Source organism: Oreochromis aureus, linkage group 17, assembly GCF_013358895.1.
Source record: "Oreochromis aureus strain Israel breed Guangdong linkage group 17, ZZ_aureus, whole genome shotgun sequence".
NCBI lineage: Eukaryota > Metazoa > Chordata > Actinopteri > Cichliformes > Cichlidae > Oreochromis > Oreochromis aureus.
Window position 1 is genome coordinate 14,707,539 of NC_052958.1, and position 19,433 is coordinate 14,726,971.

At 38.1% G+C, this 19,433-nt stretch overlaps 2 protein-coding genes across 2 annotated transcripts; one reads left to right on the plus strand and one right to left on the minus strand.

The window, feature by feature from the left end:
* Positions 1-1,955: 1,955 nt before the first annotated feature.
* Positions 1,956-7,120, plus strand: guca1a (guanylate cyclase activator 1A). Its single transcript, XM_031757716.2, has 4 exons — positions 1,956-2,171; positions 4,042-4,191; positions 4,291-4,384; positions 6,294-7,120. Exons 1-4 carry the CDS (start codon positions 1,974-1,976, stop codon positions 6,419-6,421), a joined length of 570 nt encoding a protein of 189 aa, XP_031613576.1. The 5' UTR covers positions 1,956-1,973; the 3' UTR covers positions 6,422-7,120.
* A 1,035-nt stretch (positions 7,121-8,155) lies between these two features.
* Positions 8,156-19,049, minus strand: orc5 (origin recognition complex, subunit 5). Its single transcript, XM_039600633.1, has 14 exons — positions 18,615-19,049; positions 17,714-17,806; positions 16,045-16,230; positions 15,650-15,724; positions 13,512-13,623; positions 13,095-13,225; positions 12,958-13,006; positions 10,836-10,926; positions 10,679-10,734; positions 10,396-10,508; positions 10,033-10,080; positions 9,833-9,943; positions 8,582-8,694; positions 8,156-8,420 (listed from the first exon to the last, which is right to left on the minus strand). The coding sequence occupies exons 1-14, from the start codon at positions 18,726-18,728 to the stop codon at positions 8,375-8,377; spliced, it is 1,338 nt and encodes a 445-aa protein (XP_039456567.1). The 5' UTR covers positions 18,729-19,049; the 3' UTR covers positions 8,156-8,374.
* Positions 19,050-19,433: the final 384 nt, after the last annotated feature.

The following is a 19,433-nucleotide window of genomic DNA, read 5'->3' on the forward strand; positions in this document are numbered from 1 at the left end:
CCCGTACTCTGTAAACAATTTCTTAAAGCCAATTATTCTTACAGTCATGTGAAAACAAAAACTTTTAAATTCTAACTGAAACTCAGTTTTAGTCTTTACCAGGTCTCAAAGTTATTTAAATACAGCCTCAGATAAGCAAGAACATGTTATCTAACAAAAAAAACCTAAGTTGAAATGCAGAAACAGTGCATGAAAAAGTGAGTACACCCATGCTTTAGCAGCAGTAACATGAAGTAGTCATCTTCTGTGTAACTTTATCAGTCTCACACATCATTGTGGAGGAATATTTTTTTCACTCTTCTTCACAGTGTTGCTTCAGTTCTTCGACGTTTGCAAGCATTAGTTTATGCACAGGCATTTCAGTCAGGGTGGGGTCTGGACTTTGAATAGGTCAGTGAAACATCTTGGTTCTTTTCTTTTTGTTGTAGATTTGCTTAGGACCTTGTAGCATGACTGGTTTTCCTCAAACCTTAGCTGTCAGACAGATAGCTTCAGATCTAACTCTAGAACACTTTGGTATAAGGAGGAGTTCATGGTCGACTCAGTGGCTGGAAAAGGTTCTCAGGTCCTGGGCTACAAAATAACAACAACAACAAATTTTATTTATATAGCACATTTAAAAACCAGTGGTATGCCAAAGTGCTTAACATACAAGAGGGTCAGATATAAGTAATAGAGACAGATGAAGGGCCATGGCAAGTACAAAACATGCTCGCAGGTTGATGGCATTAAAAACACAAACAAAAGAAATACAAATAAAAGCATAATAGAACAATATGTGTAAAGGATAAAAGAGTCAAGAAAAATTTAAAATATTTAACTAATTAACTATATATAACTATATAACTAATTTAAAAAATAACTCCAGTAGAAATCTTGATCAGATGCAACTTTGCTGCCATGTTTTTTTTAGACAGAAGAAGCTTTCACATGGCAATCCTGACAAATAAACCATGCTTGTTCAGTCTTTTTGTAATTATACTGTCATGAACTTAAACATTTAACATGCTAACCGACGCCTGCAGAGTCAGAGATGTAGTTCTTGCATTTTTTGCAGTTTCTCTGAGCTTTGCACGATTTGATCATGGGTTAAATTTGGTAAAATTGGTAACTGTCTTGAATGTTGTTAAATAATCTTTCTCGCTGTAGAATGATGGATTTGAAATTGTCCGGAAGTGGTCTTACAACAACAGACTACTTTTTGTAGTCTGGACTTTGTTAACGCATACCTGAACGCTCCTAATTTACAAACTGCCTAAACTTCTTTTACGAGTGTGGAAAAACCACACTAATAATCACCCACAATAGAATGCTGATTGATGTTTTTAGCAAAAGTTGCAGGTACCAGAAATGTTATTTGCCATTGTTTTGACTTTGTGGGTTTAATGAGACCGGCCCCTGGTCATTTTAAATATTTAAATTCATCAACATTAACTTATATCATAGGTCTAAATAGAACGTACACAGAAGAACTATGTTCACTAATGCTAGGAGAATGTTTTGAAGTGTGCTTAGTCTTCACCCAAAGCATTAAATCTGCATCACTCATACCCAAGTCCACATGCTGAGGCAGATGTATCCCATCATTTAGAGGCAGGCACTGCACGTGAGGGATGAAAGCTGCATTTGTGTCTGTCAGCACATCTCAGGGTAATTGTGGAACAGCCAGGCTGCCCTTCAAGCTGGATGATTAAGATGATCATCTGCATGTTTCTCAGGATTACAGCCAGTGATTAGACACAAGGAGAGCACCAAGGGGCGTGGATCACCTCAACACCCCCCTCTACACAGACACACTTGAGCTACAAAAGGGGCCATCCACCCACTGCTCTCACTCTAAAAGTCCCAGTGTTGTGTGACTGTGAAGAGGGACGGTCTTCGCCTACTTCACAGTAGACCGCTTGGGCTGTGAGGTCTGAGTCCAGCTTGTAACAGAGTCCAGCTACCTTATCTGAGTTTTGGAAAAATAAAAAATGGGCAATTCAAACGGCTGCACCGTGGACGACCTGCAGGCTGTGGAGATGCACCTGTGGTACAAGAAGTTCATGACTGAGTGCCCCTCAGGGCAGCTCACCCTGCACGAGTTCAAGCAGTTCTTCGGGCTGAGAGGTTTGGACCCAGAGGCCAATGCCTACATCGAGCAGATGTTTCGCACGTTTGACATGAACAAGGTGAGATGAGTCTGGTTTTCACCACACATTTAAACACAATCAAAGATGACAGGATGCCTAAAGAATAAAATAATGATATAACTATTAGAAGCTAACATAGAAGAATACATCTATGATTATCTGAAAATGAAACATGAGCAAATAATTTTCTGTAGTTCTCAACATGTGTGTCTAAACAGTGTGGATCTCCATGAGGGATTTATTATGTGTTATGTGTACATGTTAAATAAAAATGTAAGCTTATGTTACCTGCATATTTCCTTTGAACACAAATTATTACTGTTTCTCTTTTATCTTGTTATTATTTGTGACAAAAACACTTTTAATTAAAATTAGACACAATTAAAAAAAAGTAAATTTTTAGGCTGTTTTTTTGTTGATTTACATATTTGTAATTGACACATTTTTTGTTTTTAAGTTGTGATGAATTATTATTCTTGTGCTTAACTACAGGAGTCATAACATAGTGTATTCACAATAATGAAAAAGACAGAAAAAGCACAAGATAGTCTCTCTGAAGAAGCTGGAACAAAATATTAATAGTAATTCATCTATTTTTTATTTTTAATGTTAAAAAGGTCAAATAAGACTGAATGCTTTAAATATTTTATTAAAAAATAGCTGCTTACCACGTTTATCTGACAGTTGACTACTCAAAAAGTTATTTCTTTCATAATATGAGAAATTGTAGGAAAATGATCTGTTTTTTACAGATAAGTGTGTGGGATTCCTCATATGTGCGGGTTGAAAATATTACTTTGATATTTCATGACAGTTACTTTCTGTTAATTGAGATGGTCTGTTCCTTGCTTCTGAAGTCTTTAATGTTACATTTAAAATAAACAAATGAGAGAAAAAACTTCTTAAAACATGTCTAGATTAAAAATACTTGTATCATTCAAGGACACGAGTTCTCTAAAATTAATCTCCCTTACAACAAGCTTGAATATATGAATAAACTGCACATCAGACAGGCTGGTCCAGAGGCTCAATTTAATGTAAGAGTAAGCACATCTTGGTGCTATAAAGACACAAATATAGTCCAAACATCTGCAGAGAGACTGAAAATTTTATACAGAAAGACACAGCTTACTAAAAAGGTGCAACATGCACAAATCGATGCAAGCAAAGATAAAACTACCTATGAGACATTCAAAGAAAACGCCAATACATGCAAAACAACCACAAAGACGCCACTTAACGTCAGAGACACGCAAAAAACAGAAGCAAAATCAACAAAAACAGAAACAAAATAGATGATGTTAAATCTGGCTGTGTGGTTTCAGTGTAGGGTTTGTAAGTGCAGGGCCTTTTACAGGTCTGTGCCAGGAGTGCATAATCTAGCTTTCATTCCCAGTTTGAATGTGAGACACCAACATATCTAGGAAATTCCTGCCTGTTTGGAACACCCATGTGGAAAAAAAAAACCAGTTTAACAGAAAGACTTTAAATACCAAAATATATTAGACTTGCACATGCATGTTCTAAGTACAGGGAGCGTGTGTCCCTTGTATCCCCTTTGATCCCCAGTTTAATTGAGATCATCTCTGAGGTAGCGGCGGGGTCATGGCAGGACGTCTGTCTGAGGAGCTGCATGCTATATTTAGCCCCCCCACCCTGCTCATCTTACAAAAAAGGCCACAGTAATCTCTGAATGATTTAGACAGTGAGATTATCTGTGAAAGCATGCTTTGATGCTGAGATTGTTTAGACGCAGACAGGAGATAATCCTCCGTCCTGGCGTGCTTCACTTCCCCTTGGATTGTTTTTGGAGCTGGGGATCTATTTCTGCTGAGGGATGATGCATTTGTTTAGTGATTATAATGAATATAAAACGTGGATGGTCGTGGTTGACACTTTGATTCTGCAGGACGGCTACATAGACTTCATGGAGTACGTGGCCGCTCTGAGTCTGGTGATGCGGGGAAAGATGGAGCACAAGCTGCGCTGGTATTTCAAACTCTATGATGTGGATGGGAACGGCTGCATTGACCGCCACGAGCTTCTGAACATCATCAAGGTACAGTCATCCCATCGTGCACCAGCCACACTGCATTTCTGAATATATGTCTTAGCCTGTAATCTGGCAAACATACTGATTTTCCTCGTCTTCTCCCAGGCCATCCGTGCAATCAATGGAAATGAAAATCAGGAAACATCTGCGGAGGAGTTCACTAACCGAGTGTTTGACAGGATTGATATAAATGGAGATGGTGAGTGTGCGCTGGCACAGTACGCAGAAAAAGGTTTAGGACAAAATTGATCGTGGGTGGACAGAGATTAGACATTCACTCTGAAAACAAAAGATAAGAGACTAAACCTGATGATTATATGAAAAATACAACTGCTGTCCACATAAAACCTGAAAGGGCACAATATTTTTACTGGTTTAAAGTAGCTTTTTAATATCTATCCCTACACATTTATAATGAATACAAACAGGAAGTATAATGTTGCCGAGTTAGATGTATACGAAGTACTGAAACAGTAGACGTACTGTACTACTTGTAAAAATTATAGTACTTCTTATCACATAGAGTATACTTAGGAATACAAATGATATCTACTTAACATCACTTACTGAAATGAACCATAGCCAAAGGCCACTGCAACATGTGTTTTAACCTATATTTGTTTGCAATTTGAAAAAGTACTAACAGTTCAGTTTTACTCTGTTATTGTTATTATTATTATTATATTATTACTACTACAGGTGAAACTACTGTCATACTTAAAGGTACTTTTATAGCAAATCTGAGCTAAAAGGCCACCATTAGAAATAAAAATGTGCTCTTAAAGGTACAGTCGGTAATTTTTTGAGGTTATTTAATAGGAAATCTCAATGTTTGAAACAGTCCACCTTTGGGTGAAGACAACTTGTCGCTTTTAGCTTTCTCTCTTCATACCAGCTTTCCTCTGATTCTCTGCCCTCCACAAACTTGCGCTCAGACCATATTAGGAATATCTACAGTGGCCCTGACAAGTCAAACGCACTGCAGCTTAACACGAAAACACGAGCAGATAGAAAAATCCTGCAAAAGCAGACAACCCCCCCCCCCCAAAACAATAAAATAAAAGCTAATAAAACACAATGCAAGTGATGTGATGAATAGCTACAGTAAACAACTTGTAGCAAACATATATCTACAGTATTATATGAATCATGTGATTAAAAACACAATTACCTGCATCTCATTTTCCTTCACAACACAGATGGATTCTGTGCTTTCTTTAATCGTCTCATTGCAATCGCATGCTTTGGTTTCTGCTGTCACTTCTGCAACTGTTGTTGCAAGTTCAGTGTGTTTGACCTCTCAGGGCCACCGTAAATATCTGCTCCCTTTGACAACAGAGTAGAAAAAATTGCCTTAAACTGTGCATTTAGAGCGGTCTGAAGTCTGAACTTAGTGGTACATACACTGACCCCATATTTAATATGAGCATCCACCAATAAATAGGTCCACTTTAACTGTTGGGTTTTATATATTTAAAGACCCATTTAGGAACAAGGTTGCAAACTACCTTAAGTTATAAATACTGTGACAAGTGGTTCTACTTCATGCTGTAAGCTTGCCTCTGTATGATTAATAGCTATTTAGAAAAAAATTGCAAGTTTAGAAGTTAAATGAGGATTTATAAATGCAAAACAGGTTATAGAATACGAGTGAAATGAGTCCAGAAACCTTTGTAAGCTTATGTGTCTGTCTAGCAGGGTGTGGGTGTTTTAGTGTATGAATGTGTTCTCCATAACTGTGAGATTAAAGGGATGCAAACAAACAAAATAATGACATAAATAAAATGAAAATATTCACAAAATCAAAACTTGGAAAGTGTTTAAACGTGTTTTTGAAATCTCAAACGTTTCTAAAAATATGTTTATCGCCTTTGTAGTTACAAGCTACCAATGATAATAATTTAAAAGGAAATAGCTGGAGGAAAGTTAGTGACATTTACTGACATTTTCCATTGTTTACTTAATATTACGGCACCAGTAATATTAAAATATCATATCAATATATCAAACTGTCTGTTATGAACGTGACTTTGTTGCAGGGAGAAATGACAAATTAGCTGAAAACCCACTCAAATCTGACCAAAAACAACATGTGTCTCTTCCAACAGGGGAGCTTTCCCTGGAGGAGTTTGTGGCGGGTGCTCGCAGCGATGAAGACTTCATGGAGGTGATGATGAAGAGTCTGGATCTCGCCCACATCGTGGCCATGATCCACAACCGGAGGCGAAGCGTTTAGGATCCGTCCCTTCTGATTACCTCATCCTCATTCACGATTTGACCTGAGTGTCTCAGTCAGTCGGGTTATTTTATAGCCTGAGATTTCTATTAAGATTGAATCCACTTTAATATGATTCCAGTGTGTCTTGGAGACTGACACATATCTTATGTTTGATCTCTAAAGGAGTGACACATACGCACTTTAAATGGGATGACTCAGTCAGCCTTTGCAGACTGCTCATTGTCCTTGTTTAATGATGGCGATCGCTCCCAAGGCCACCTCGGCATGAGGGATGATCTCTCAGACGGTCCACTTACCCTCAGACACCCTGAGGCATAAAGGAGGGAGATAGTGGAGTAGCAGAGTGGCAATTACATACACTCGACTAGGCTTTCCAAATCTTTTTTTTTTTTAAATATTTCTGAGTTCCTCTGCACCAAATTACTCAAATCTCTATTTACCCGCTCTTGCCTGGGGGGTTTACAGGAGGGAGCTATGACACTGCAGTGTGCTCAACATCCATGCTAATTTGATTAAGTCGGTGGCTGTAAAACAGGAGCAGGTGGGAGATGTGGCAGTGAAAAAACAGTTATCAAATGTTTACCTTTTATATACATTTGTTACTTTATTTTTTAATCTTTTGAAAACAAAAGTTTAAGTTGGAGCGAAACGCAGGCTTGTGGTTTTGCAGCTTTTCTGTGTGTGTGTGGGAGTTTCTTTGGCTGAATGGTTTGCTTTTTTTATTCAGCATTAATGCAGATTAGTTTTGTTGTGTTTGTTGGCTACGCTCATCTTGTGCCTTCTGTTGGAAGACTACAGAATGTGTTTGAGTTCAGCTTTTGCTTATTTGTACACTAAAAATAAACAATAAAAAAACCAAAAAAACCACACACACTTTGTCTACTTCTCATGTTTTGAAGATTTACCAGGAGCAAATTATCCCAGATTGAAATAATCTTACTAATTTTACAGGTAGAAATTGCAGTTACAGTCAAACTGGGTGTCGGACCTTGTTTTACACCAACAACCACGTTCAAAACCACTTAAACCACATTTCTTCCCCAGTTCGAGCTTCAGCAGGTCATCTGGCTGATTAGATATTAGCATTAACAAGCAGATGAACAGGTGAACCTAATAAAGTTGCCGAGTGTAGATTTATAATATAACTATATTAATAAATTATGTGATATTCTTACAGATTCCAGCAGTTTGTGCGTGAGTATGATAATATCAGCCTGGAGACATAGTACTGTATATCTGCTTCTGTTTTTAATCTTCTCACTGATCTATTTAGAGAGTCCTCCAACTACTTCGAAGACTCACATATTTTTAGTATTTTTCTGATCTTTGCTCTTTCAAGCTCAAATTACTGTGAATCCTGGAGCTGAATTTAGGGGATGTTTTTAGCCATCATCTTCCATAAACACTTATGAATTGTATTAACAATATGCCCTGACCTTAGTACGCTCATGCAACAGATTAAAAACACATTACTGACATAAAATCCCGCCTTTGAGCAAGGACGATGACTCACCTGCATTGTGCCAGGATCACTTTGCATCAGTGCTTCTACAGCTGCACACCAGTTTTGTTTTTCCTTTTCCTTATTTAAAGCTTAACAAACAGTATGCACTAATATCTTTGCTATACTAAAGCCTAAACTAGATGTTTGCAATATGCTGAAAAAGAAAATAAATCTCGAGTATATCTGTTATGAATACACTGAAAATGCAACCACAAAACTAAACCAAATAAAGTTTCAAGTTACAAAGATTTATTTTCTACAAATACAAACATTTAAACGAGGAGCTCATTCATCAACCACAAGGGGGCAGCGAAATAATTGGATTAATTTCCTCCTCGAGCTTCTTGTGTTTCCAAATGCTTGTCCTTAGGTGTGTTCTTGCAGAAACAAATGTGCCTTTGTCTGACTGTCACTGCGTGTCATCTCTCTGTTAATGCACCGCAGGCTCACAGGAAGTCGTACAAATACTTCACAATATCGAAGTTCACCGTCCTGGAAGATAAATCACACAAAGCAGATTTTCAGTGAAAAAAAAAAAAAAAAAAAAAAAAAAACTGTAAAAGGTCAGTTCACTTGAATAATTCAGTCAGTCTCATTCATGTGCATTAAAAGGACGAGCGTGCGCACACACACACACACACACACACACAGACCTGGCTATGGCGCAGATGAAGTCCAGAGAAACGGCACATTTGTACTTCGGGGCGTCGAGCTGGTCGTCATGACTGACCTGAGCCAGCAGCTGCAGGGTCACCAGTGAGGAAATCTAAACGGGGACAGGGGAAAACCAAAATGAGTCTCTGCTCCACTTTTTAAAACGCAGCTTCTCCACTTTGAAGCAGAGCCATTAAATGATGGTAGCCAGTCACACAGATATGGGGCGAGCCTAATTGCCTAAAACCATTTCATGCTTGGGTCCATAGATAGGTCTGTGTTTAGCTGTCTTTGACCATATGGCTAGGAAACAGTTTTAATAAAAAAAAAAAAAAAAAAAAAAAAAAAAACAGGCTGATTTAACATGAAACACTGCACTGTTACACACAGAAAACAAAAAAAATCCTTTACCATCCTTTTGTTATAACAGTGTACATTCCCGTTCAATGGTTTATCAGGCAAATTGGAAGAAAGTGTGAAATTATTTTCTATATTGGGTCATACCCTAAGGCCAACTTCAGGATTTCGCAGGAAAAAAAAAAACTACAGTTCAGGACTAAATGAGGGGAAGCAGACTATTGCAGAGCTCTGACATAACAACGTGGTGGTGTTTAAACAAGTCAAGGAGAGAAATATTATCAGATCTCTTAGGAAATGAATTATTTTTGAATAAGTTATCTTAGTGCACACACAGTTCAGTGGAAATGAAAACACAAACTCTTTAATTCAAATTCAAATTATTTGTGCCATACCACATTATAGAATCATTTAAACACAACAACAGATGAACAACAACACATGACATATTAGCGCCATTATTTGTTTAACAAAAATTAAGCCAGGAATAGGAATTAAGAGGGTGAGTAGCAGCCAGCTGCTAATTAAATGTGCTCAGTAAATGTGGGCACCTCCATAAAAGCAGAAGTTTTGGCAGCCTTCAGGTCTCAAGCATTCAGATGTGTCAGCACAGTGCCAAGGAGGAAAAATGTCAACTATGTCCTGCTTGCGTACCTACTGACATTGTTGTCAAATGTCATCTTTATGGGGAAAGAGCTAAAAAAGCAACAGTGGCTGCCCATCAATCTGGGAAGGGTTTTAAGACCATTCCCAAAAAGTCCAAAGTCCATCATTAAGAAATATTATCCACAATTGTTAAAGATTCAAGACAGCTGCCAAACCTCTCAGGGGTCTGAATTTTTAGTGAAAGTTGGCATAAACAGCGACTCTCGACTGCTTTAAACCAGACTGACCTGTGAGAAGATGCTCGCTGTCGGGGCGACTCTGCTGTCCACCACACTGTAAAAAATGGCGAGCAAGCGGTCCAGAGGGAAGGGCTTTGGACCCAGAAGGTGATTACTTGTCTAGAAGAGAGACAGATCAATATAAACATTGTATTAAATGTTTCCAAATGAAATCAACAAAGATGTAAGAGTTATGTCAGAATAATCACCTTTTCATTTTTCTTCAGGAAGTTTGTTTTTCGTATTTTACCATGGTGCTGTTGAGGAGAAACAGAAGATGTGATTAATTTGATTCATTCACAAAATCATGACTTAGGCGAGAAGGTTAAGAAAACAAAAAATCCCCCCCAAAAAAGCTTAATAAAAGTATTTTTCTCCCAAAGATGAGCATATTTGGGATATTCATTCTCACTAACATCACACAGCCAAGAATAAAGAAAAAAAGAACTTTTGACTCACTGCAATTTTTGTACTTGTTCTGACCTCATTATAAGAAATTTTGGCATTACAGTTTAAATATGACTGAACATAAAAAAAGTATTATTATTATTATCATTATTATATTCCTTTACCTTTAAAAAGAAGCGTTTATCTGTGCGTGCAGGGTTGTAGGAAGCCAGATAGGCAGCAATCAACAGGAACTTGGAGTAATAAGGCAATTCAACATGAGTGTGAGCCGATAAACCTTTCAGAAGACAAAATAAATGCAATAAGTCCACGTCGTCATATTCTTTCCTGCACTAAAATTCTGTTTTCTTGCATAGAAGAAAAGAATTTGAGCATAAGAGACCAGTGTTTCACAGTTTGACATCTGCTCTGTAATCGACATCAGTAGAGCTCAGTGTATGCAAATACCTCGCAAGGCTCCGGCCTCCTCCTCCTCCATTTGCTGCATTTGCTCCCACTGCAGACTGAGCAGAGGACAGAGAATACACATGGATGATAAGGCTAAAAAAAACCCATTAATAGTCTGAAAAGCAGCACATAGCAAAATAATGCAAAAAGTTCAGACCTGGACACCTCTCGAAGGTAAACCGTTTGCATGGCTTTTTTCAAATGTGGCTCAATGTGTTTCCACAGCTTGTGGGTGTCAGTCTCTTTCACTAAACACACAGCATAATTACAAACACCATCAGAAAGTGACGGAAAAACAGCAGGAAAACCTCAAAAACAGTTGTAGAAACAAAGCAATTAAAGCAGCACAGATCAATATTTTAACCAGCTGAGAATGAACACTCGGCTCAGCTATTTCACAGATTTCCTGCGAGCTTTTTGGGTATTTTTTTATGTGCTGACAGCCTCCAAACTCTACTCTCATAACACTCATTTCCAATCACAGCGGGCGACCAGAGAGAAGCAGAAGCATCAAACGGACAAACATCCACATACTGTTTTCACAATAGACCAAAACAGAGACAAGATAGGATTTCTAAACTTCAAATTCATTTTAGTGTCTGAAATATGAGGAACCTCTGAAGCTACAGTATATCAGAAATTTGGAGCTACCCCACGGGGTTTAAAAGCAGGGACTGTGATTTACCCGCGTGGGCTTCTTGTTTTTGTCTTCGAAGCTTGTTGAAGACAACATGAAGTAGCTTGAAAATTACCATCATTGAATCAAAGAAAATAAACACAAAGACAGTTATGGCACAAAGGGGAGCCGTCACAACATCGCTCATAACATACACTCAGGAAATATACACTCAGTGGCCTCTTTACTGGGTACAACTGTACAAGTGAAGGCAGCCCAGAGCAATACAACAGTTTTGCTCTATTATTTTTATTTTTAAGGCATCATTGTTTGGTCTGAGGGTTTACATCATCCGAATAGATGTTTTGGTTGGTTAGAGGCGGACATCCAAAGTCATAGTTTCACATTATATTGGGAAGTAACTTGTATTTTTTTTAACCATTTTATTTCCAGAGATAAAGACACATTAGAGTTAAAATAGGACAGTAAACTATTTTTGACTATAAAGAATCAGTGGTTACCAGGTGATCACATTGAACTTTTCAAATCCGGCGACCAATCGGAAATAGTTGCAGTGACCAAATGAATGACCAGAAGATGAGCATGCAGCAATGTCAGGCTCTGGTTGACCACTTTTAGATTGCAAGGTGATCTGGACTGGACTGGCTGTAATCACTCTCAGACATATTGGAAAAGGGTTGTAAAAAACTGCCTTCTAATTTAATATGTAGACAGCTTGCCAACACATTGCAATTTGACTATCACGATGAGCGCAACTTGCCTGTGATGCTTCTCTTAGAAATAGGAGGCTAATCTCAATAGAAAACAACATAGGTGCCAACTGATTGTATTCAGCTTATATTCCTATATTAAAGCAAGATTGCCCAGCACCTTTGTCATTCTGCAGTTAAATCACCATCCTGCAGCAGCTGTATGAGGTTTTGGCTGGACTCTGAGTGTAACTAGTTTGAATTTCTGTACAATGAGAGTTTCTGTCTCCACAGACGGAAAAAGCTTTGCAACAGATTTGAGATCTGGGCCAATTTATCACAGTTAATCGCAGATTAAATGCAATTTCCAGCTTGACCTCATTCAGTCTCAAACTGATAGCAGTCTGACTGTCTTATTGCTGTTTTATCTCCATCTTGAGGCCCCAAAGTCTCTCTCAAGATGGCATCTGACTGCAAGTTGTCACAAAAGCAATGATTAGTAGCATTAGGTCTGTTTCTGGCCACTGTAAATGTCAGATTTAGAGCACGCAAGTTTTTTTTAGCAGGTTTTTCATGCAAAACAGCTCTGAACAACATAATGATGAAGACCTCAGCGCTGCTACATGTAACTGAATTGACAAATTTCTTTGAAATTGGCCAAGAACTGAACATTATGAGCCTTGAAAATAAGATTTTCTGCTATCAGTTAGGTACTATATAAGTTAAATCAACACTGACCTAAAAATCAATAACTTTTATGTAGAAATCTGGCTTCACAGCTGCCAAGTTTACACAAACACATCTACAACTAAAAGCTAATGATCCTCGGTGTCTGCTGGATGTATAAGTATTCTACCAACATCTGCAATTGCAGTTTCCATGACAACTTTATACAGGTAGTGTGTGTTTTAGTGTGTTTTTTCAGATGAATGAAAAGACCTCCTCACAATTACCTTTCCCTTCTGCCAAAGGCTCACAGAACTTTGAAAAGTTCAGGGCAGCCTAGTAGAAAAGAACAAAAGAAAATGAGAAAACAGATGGAAGAATTAAAAATAATCAATGCAATGACTTGTTAACGTGTGTTTCTGACCAGGTGTCGCAGCTCTCTGAGGTCTCGACAGACAGAGTAGAAGACTCCCAGCAGGATGTTGATGTACGCAGAGTAAAACCCAGCTGAATATGAAGGATGCACGTTCTGGGACAAAATCTGTTGCAGCTCACCTACAAACGGTTTAAGGAACAAGAAATAAAGCTTCTCCAAAAACTAGCCAAGTCTCACAATATAAAGTAAAATGATTCATTCACACTCCAAGTGCTGAATTTATACAGTGGTTCTTAATAACGCAACATTTTTCCCAGAGTCGCTGCCTGGAGTGTGAGAACAGCATCACAGGTACAAATGTCACATCTCACGCTGCATATGCTGACCGTGCGTCATCAATATGCAGCGTGTTGTGAGTTACTCGTGACACTGGCTGGCGTAGCATGTGTGAGAAGGATTATATACTTTTACTGTAGTCAGGGAAATGCAGCAGAAGCGGCTCAAAGCAGCCTGTGTTTGGTCTGAACTTGTCCCAGGCGATTTCACTGAGCAAGATGACGGTAACGTTGTCCTCAACCTGAAGAACAGATATATGTAGTTAGGATGAGGGAGCTCAGAGAGATGAAGACTCTGAGAACTTCACATTTACAGAGGTCTTTCCTCAGTTAATTCACGTGTTTTATATATTTAGATATTTAGCTTTGTTTGCTTGATTAAGTTCTTACTGGACATGTTGACTAAACAAAACAAATGAAAGCATTTCTGATTAAGCAGAAACACCAAACACTCCCAGGGTTCAGCTTTTCAAATGTGAACATTTTGTAGGTTTTTTTCTTACGTGTGATGTGAAATTGAATATAGTTCTGTTTTTTCCTTAAAGAGAACAATATTTTATAAGCATATAATAAAGGATTTTCTTAATTTGAGTCTCTAAATATATGGGAAAAAATTAAAAGAAATAATTCACTTTAAAGCTAAAACAGCCACAATATAGGAAGAAGTACTGCACCTACGAATGGCATACACAACAGTTCAGATGCTTTACTTTGAAAACATCAATCCATTTTCTGCTGTTTATCCAGTTGTGGGTCTTAGGAGCAACAGTCTAAGCAGAGATACCAGACCTCCCTCTACCTAGCTACGACCTCCAGCTCTTCTAAAGGTACATCTGAACTTTCTGAAAGTCCGCCAGGGATGTCCTGAGTATACGCGAGGGTTTTCTCCAGTAGGCCATGTCATAAACACCTCACCTCGGAGACGTCCTAGGCAGATGCCTCCTCCTATATCATAATTAAATCATCAGTATATAAGGAATCCCATCTCCATCAGGGTGCGACAGAGGTAGGATTACAGAGGATATGTTAGAAAGACACCACAGTGGTAGTGTGGTTAGGGCTGTCCCTTCAAGCATCTTCAAACCTCCCTATGACTACGTGGGTTTCTTCATTGTATGCAACATTTCTCCTGCAGTTCATTTTATTTGTTTACTTAGATTCCCTTTAAGGCCTAAGATTTATTATTAAAGTCAATTTGTAAGCATGCAGGTGCATATCATACGTACAAACACCACCTGCAGTTAAGCATACTTAATTTAAACACACACAGTGCCTTTAATATTGTAGAGGCCTATAACCAAGAGGTGACAACATAATTTGCTATTAATGCTAAAAGTCTGCTGCATCATTGAAAAGTGCATATATAATGTTCAGAGATAAAAGGGATCTGTGAACATCAATAAAATATGTCCACTGTAACCACCACTGTTACCTAATGCAAGAAATAGCCTTAATCACTATAACTACTATGTGTTTAGACACAAGACCATTAATCTAGAGTTGAAGCACTTCTTGAACGTTTATCTGGGTTTGGCATGGTAATGGTTTTTGGTCTGGGTACTTCAGCTTCCTTCTCTTTTTCTTTTACCCTATGATGGGCTGCTAACCTTCCCAAGTTATAACCTGCCTCTTTTGAAAAATGGGATGGGCTCCAGCCACTCTGTGACCCTGAACTGGTTAAGCAGTTCAGAAAAAGGATGCATGGATGATAGACAGAAACTGGAAAACTGCACCAGTCACCTTCTTTTTTTTAGTGTAGGAAACATAGGAAAAGTTAAGCCAGTTTATTTTCTGCATGTCAGCAACACACACACATTTTATGTCCTTCCTGTTAATGTTTTATTAAATTTTTTTCCCAAAGTTTAGAGATGAAACAACTCCTCATCATCCTCCCGTCCTCCACGTAAGTGTAAATCTGCATCCTAATTATCACTTCAAAATCCCGTGTGGCAGCACTGAAGCGGCAAGCCATTAAAAAGACAGGTTCCTCTTAACGCTCACAATCCGCCGTTAAGCACTTAGCTTTCATTGGGATGAAACACAAATAATCACATAAGTCTTTTTACTTTTGGTGTTTTTAATTAAAATGTTGTGAGTGGTTGCCATCCTTCCTTCCTTAATAGCATTAAAAAGCACCACACACTCAGCTCAAGGTCATCCATTACAAATGAGGCTCCTCCAGTCCCCTCTTCCATCATCCGCACAGAGCAACAACAATAAAGCAACTCACTTTATAGATAACACAAAGAGCATGCAGCACTTTCTCACCAGCTCCTGAAGACGCAGGAGAGCAGAGAGGAGACTGGCATCAGTATCTCTCAGAAGCTCGGCTTTCTCCATTACCTACAAAATACACAGTTGATGTTAATTTGATCTCATTTTATAGCATTTATAATACAGGCAGTGAATGGGTGTCTTATCAGAGAGCATTACTGATTAAACCCACTCCTGTTCTGGCTGAAAATTACACTTGTTTTCTCCAGGCTGACGCATCTGCAGCTTTGTTTAGCATCTATTTGCACTTGTTATTACTACTAATCATATCATCACACAAACATTCAGGTGACACATGCGAGGAATAAATAATCTGACATGCCATGGGATTAGGGATAATCTCATATGCCAAGTGAGGAGTGGTTGTGTGTAAAGTGCACGGCACTCACAATGTATCGCGTCTGTTTGGCAGGCGACTGGGAGGACTGCTGTCTGTAGACGCGGACAAAGTCAGACAGGGAGGGACTGCGGGGGAGAAGAGAGGCGGCATCGCAGCCAAAGAAGGACAGCAGCACTTGTTCAAACAGCAACGCAATAGAAACACACTCGACGCAGCTCACTGTGGCGTGAGAAAGCTGCAGAGAGGAGGAGGAGAAGGAAGCATGAAAGAGAATCAGTCTGATATCTGTGGAGGTGATACACATCTTCACACTGTGTTGACTTAATCTTCTGACTGCACTGGACTCTAAATATGTACAAATTACATAATTTTGTGTTACCTATTAAAAGCAATGACAAGTTAAATAAACAGTGGGTTCATTAGAGAGATAACTTTAAATATCTTGAGGTCCAACTTAAGAGGTCATTCCTTGTTTTTCCCAGGACTTTATAACTAAATGACTCATTGTTTAATCATTAAATGAATCAGTGGATTCGTCTATAATAAACATAATCATAATCAGGGATTAATCTTCATTACCGGCTGCAGCCCTAGTTGGCAATTTAATTTCCACATTGTGAGAAACCACCCGATGGGAGTAAAAAATTATTCAGAAACTGCAGGAACGAAAGATCAGGAACAAGTGATTTAACAAAAAATAGTTCTAAGAAGGCTATAAATTCTCCGTATTTGAATAAAAAAAAAAAAAAACAGAAGAAGACTTTCAGGTTGTCAAGTAACATTTTTGTGGCTATGCGAGGTATGATCATTAATGGAATATCATTAAACTGTAAAACAAAGTATGCTATGAGTTTTACATTTGCCATATATCTCCTTGAAGGTGTTGAGGGTTTCTTGGAAGTCCAGGTCTGATCCAGAGTAACATACGCTTCGCCCCACATTTATTTTGCTCTGATATGGACACCCTCGATGGTACAAGATAGCATGCTGGCATGCACCACAGTTCAGGTTGTCTCCTTTAAATGTTTCACATCAGGCTCTGCACAAAATTACAGTAGAACTCACTGCAGATGAAACGGGTCTCTCTTGTAAATGAGACACCAAGTATCAATGGGACTATCTGGATATTTGGGTATTAAAAATATCTGGATATTAAAAAAATAGCTGCTTTTTGGTAGCCATTACCTATCTATACTGAGTGCATTGGCATAAAGTATGTGTGCAAAGAGAGAAAAACATCCGGCTGTCTTTGATCTTTAAATGTAATTTATACAAGAATGCTAGCAGTAAAACGGTTGCTCTTCTTCTAATGTTTTTTCCCAGTGATTTTAAGGAAAAAATGCACCTTACACACACTCAAACTATGCAAAGAAAGATTTGTGTCCTTGTGCGATTTTGTACTTTCAGTAAAACTAAGTATTTCCAAGGACTCTTTAAGTGATTGAATAAAGAAAAGGTTCTTAATAATCCAAGTGTCAACTTTTATTAAAGTTATAAAGGCTTAAAGGAGTCCATGAGTCAAATTTTTCTAAGTCAAGTAACTGCCAGTGCAAACATATTCAGCTGTCTGTCCTTTATCACACTTTTACCTGCTGTGTATGAGGGGAATTAAGAGTGAAGTTAGTTTTTATTTTATGGTTTTAAATACAGGGACCTGTAGCATGCACACATAAGAACATTATTCAGAACTTTCACTAAATAGCAGATATCTCCCTCACCTCCAGCTCCTTCATCAAAACGTGCATCACGTGGCTCTTCCCTGAGGCTCGATGACCGTAAATGAAGATTGAAGGATAGCTGTACTGGTGGGGCTGGAAGAATAAAATTCAGCATCTTTACACTCAGTAGAACTGTCTCACTCGATCAAGACCACTATCCACTTAAACCTTCTATCAGCTTTCATCGCAAAGTAATAACAGCCAAGCTCTGATATGATTAAATCCAGTGTTACTGTCAGTAATCAGCTATAGTGCTAACAGCTCATAGCCTCGGCTTACTTAACGAATATGTTTAAAACCCTGAGTGCAATCAAATGACAACTAATTAATTTTTATAACAAGGATATATGTGTAGATATATATATATATATATATATATGTATGATTTTAATCCAAGACAGACATCAATTACTGGTACTAAACTGTCCAAAGCTTCAGACCTGTATTCATTCAATTTTTTATAATCTAAGAGAAACATTTTGAACAGTGACTTTTAAAAGGAAATCTCATCAGATGATCCAAATATGTGTAACTCCTGCCTACACATATTTACTAAATTACACTGGATAACAGGATTCATGCAAAACTTAACCCTAGAAATAAGAATATGATATTGAGCTATTGAGATATTGAAATTTAGGGTTTAGGAAAAGGATTTTTATTTTTCTAAAAACAAAAAATAGTTATAATAATAAAAATACAAGAAAATAGTAAAGGAGTGAAAATGGTGTCTTTAATGCATCATATATCAGTGATTTAAAACTTTTTAAATCAAACACAACTACGTATTCATAAAACACTGAGTTTTTGGGGACGTTAAAAACTGATTTAGCATGTGTATATGCGTCTTTTAATGTGGTATAATTAAAACATTAAACGTAGATAAGTGGAGACTTCTTACCTGCCCCATCAGCGACAGCAACATCCCAGCTTGAACCTCTCTGCAGGGCAGCTTCTCTGCCACCCCCTTCAGCCTCTCCTCGTCGTATCCCGGGTGCTGCAACAGCGCTGTCATGCTAGCACCACACCGTTTATGTTTAAAGGTGAGATCAGCAGAGTGCGGCTAAAAACAAGCTGACTGACGTTAGCTTCAGCTCGTCCAACTCCAACCAGACGACGAATGAACTCCGTAGCTCAGACAAAAAAATCGAAGGAGTAATATCATCAAAAATTATGTGCTGTAAAAACCATAGGGTGCTGAGGAAACATTCATGCCGGTAAATAAAATGTCTTTAAGACTTAAAATGCGAAGAAATCTTCAGTTAAAGTCCGAAACACTTTAAACTCAGTCAAGACCACTTGCTGGAGTTTCGCGCGCGCCTTCAGATTGCGTCATACGCTGTCGTTCGATAGCAGCCAATCACAAGTGAGACACGACTTCTGGGTAATGTAGTTTTGCGACTGAAACCAGCACATTATAAATTCACTGCGTATTCAAAGTAAATATTAGCGGTAATTCCCAATAAACGTGGATCAAAGCAAGTCTTACATAGTGCAGTATATTTAATTGTGTTTTCACACACTTATAAACGTACATTCTAGTAATCTATGGGTAATATCTAAAGTAATCTGGTACATTGCACGATTTAGTCACTGGTAGTACACTAACACAACCATAACAGAAATATAAAAGACAGTATAGCCGCATCATAATATTAAAAGTATATATTATGTCAATTTGATGCTTTGTTTTTATGCTATTTCTTTCTCTCTACCTAAT

What these genes read in the sequence shown, in the direction of transcription:
- guca1a (XM_031757716.2), top strand. Translation starts at nt 1,974, where the DNA reads ATGGGCAATTCAAACGGCTGCACCGTGGACGACCTGCAGGCTGTGGAG. An exon ending in GCACGTTTGACATGAACAAG is followed by an intron (nt 2,172 to 4,041) that starts GTGAGATGAGTC and finishes TTGATTCTGCAG; the next exon opens with GACGGCTACATAGACTTCAT. An exon ending in AGCTTCTGAACATCATCAAG is followed by an intron (nt 4,192 to 4,290) that starts GTACAGTCATCC and finishes GTCTTCTCCCAG; the next exon opens with GCCATCCGTGCAATCAATGG.
- orc5 (XM_039600633.1), bottom strand. Translation starts at nt 18,728, where the DNA reads ATGACAGCGCTGTTGCAGCACCCGGGATACGACGAGGAGAGGCTGAAG. An exon ending in TCCTGCGTCTTCAGGAGCTG is followed by an intron (nt 13,624 to 15,649) that starts GTGAGAAAGTGC and finishes TCTGTTCTTCAG; the next exon opens with GTTGAGGACAACGTTACCGT. An exon ending in TTTCCCTGACTACAGTAAAA is followed by an intron (nt 13,226 to 13,511) that starts GTATATAATCCT and finishes AACCGTTTGTAG; the next exon opens with GTGAGCTGCAACAGATTTTG.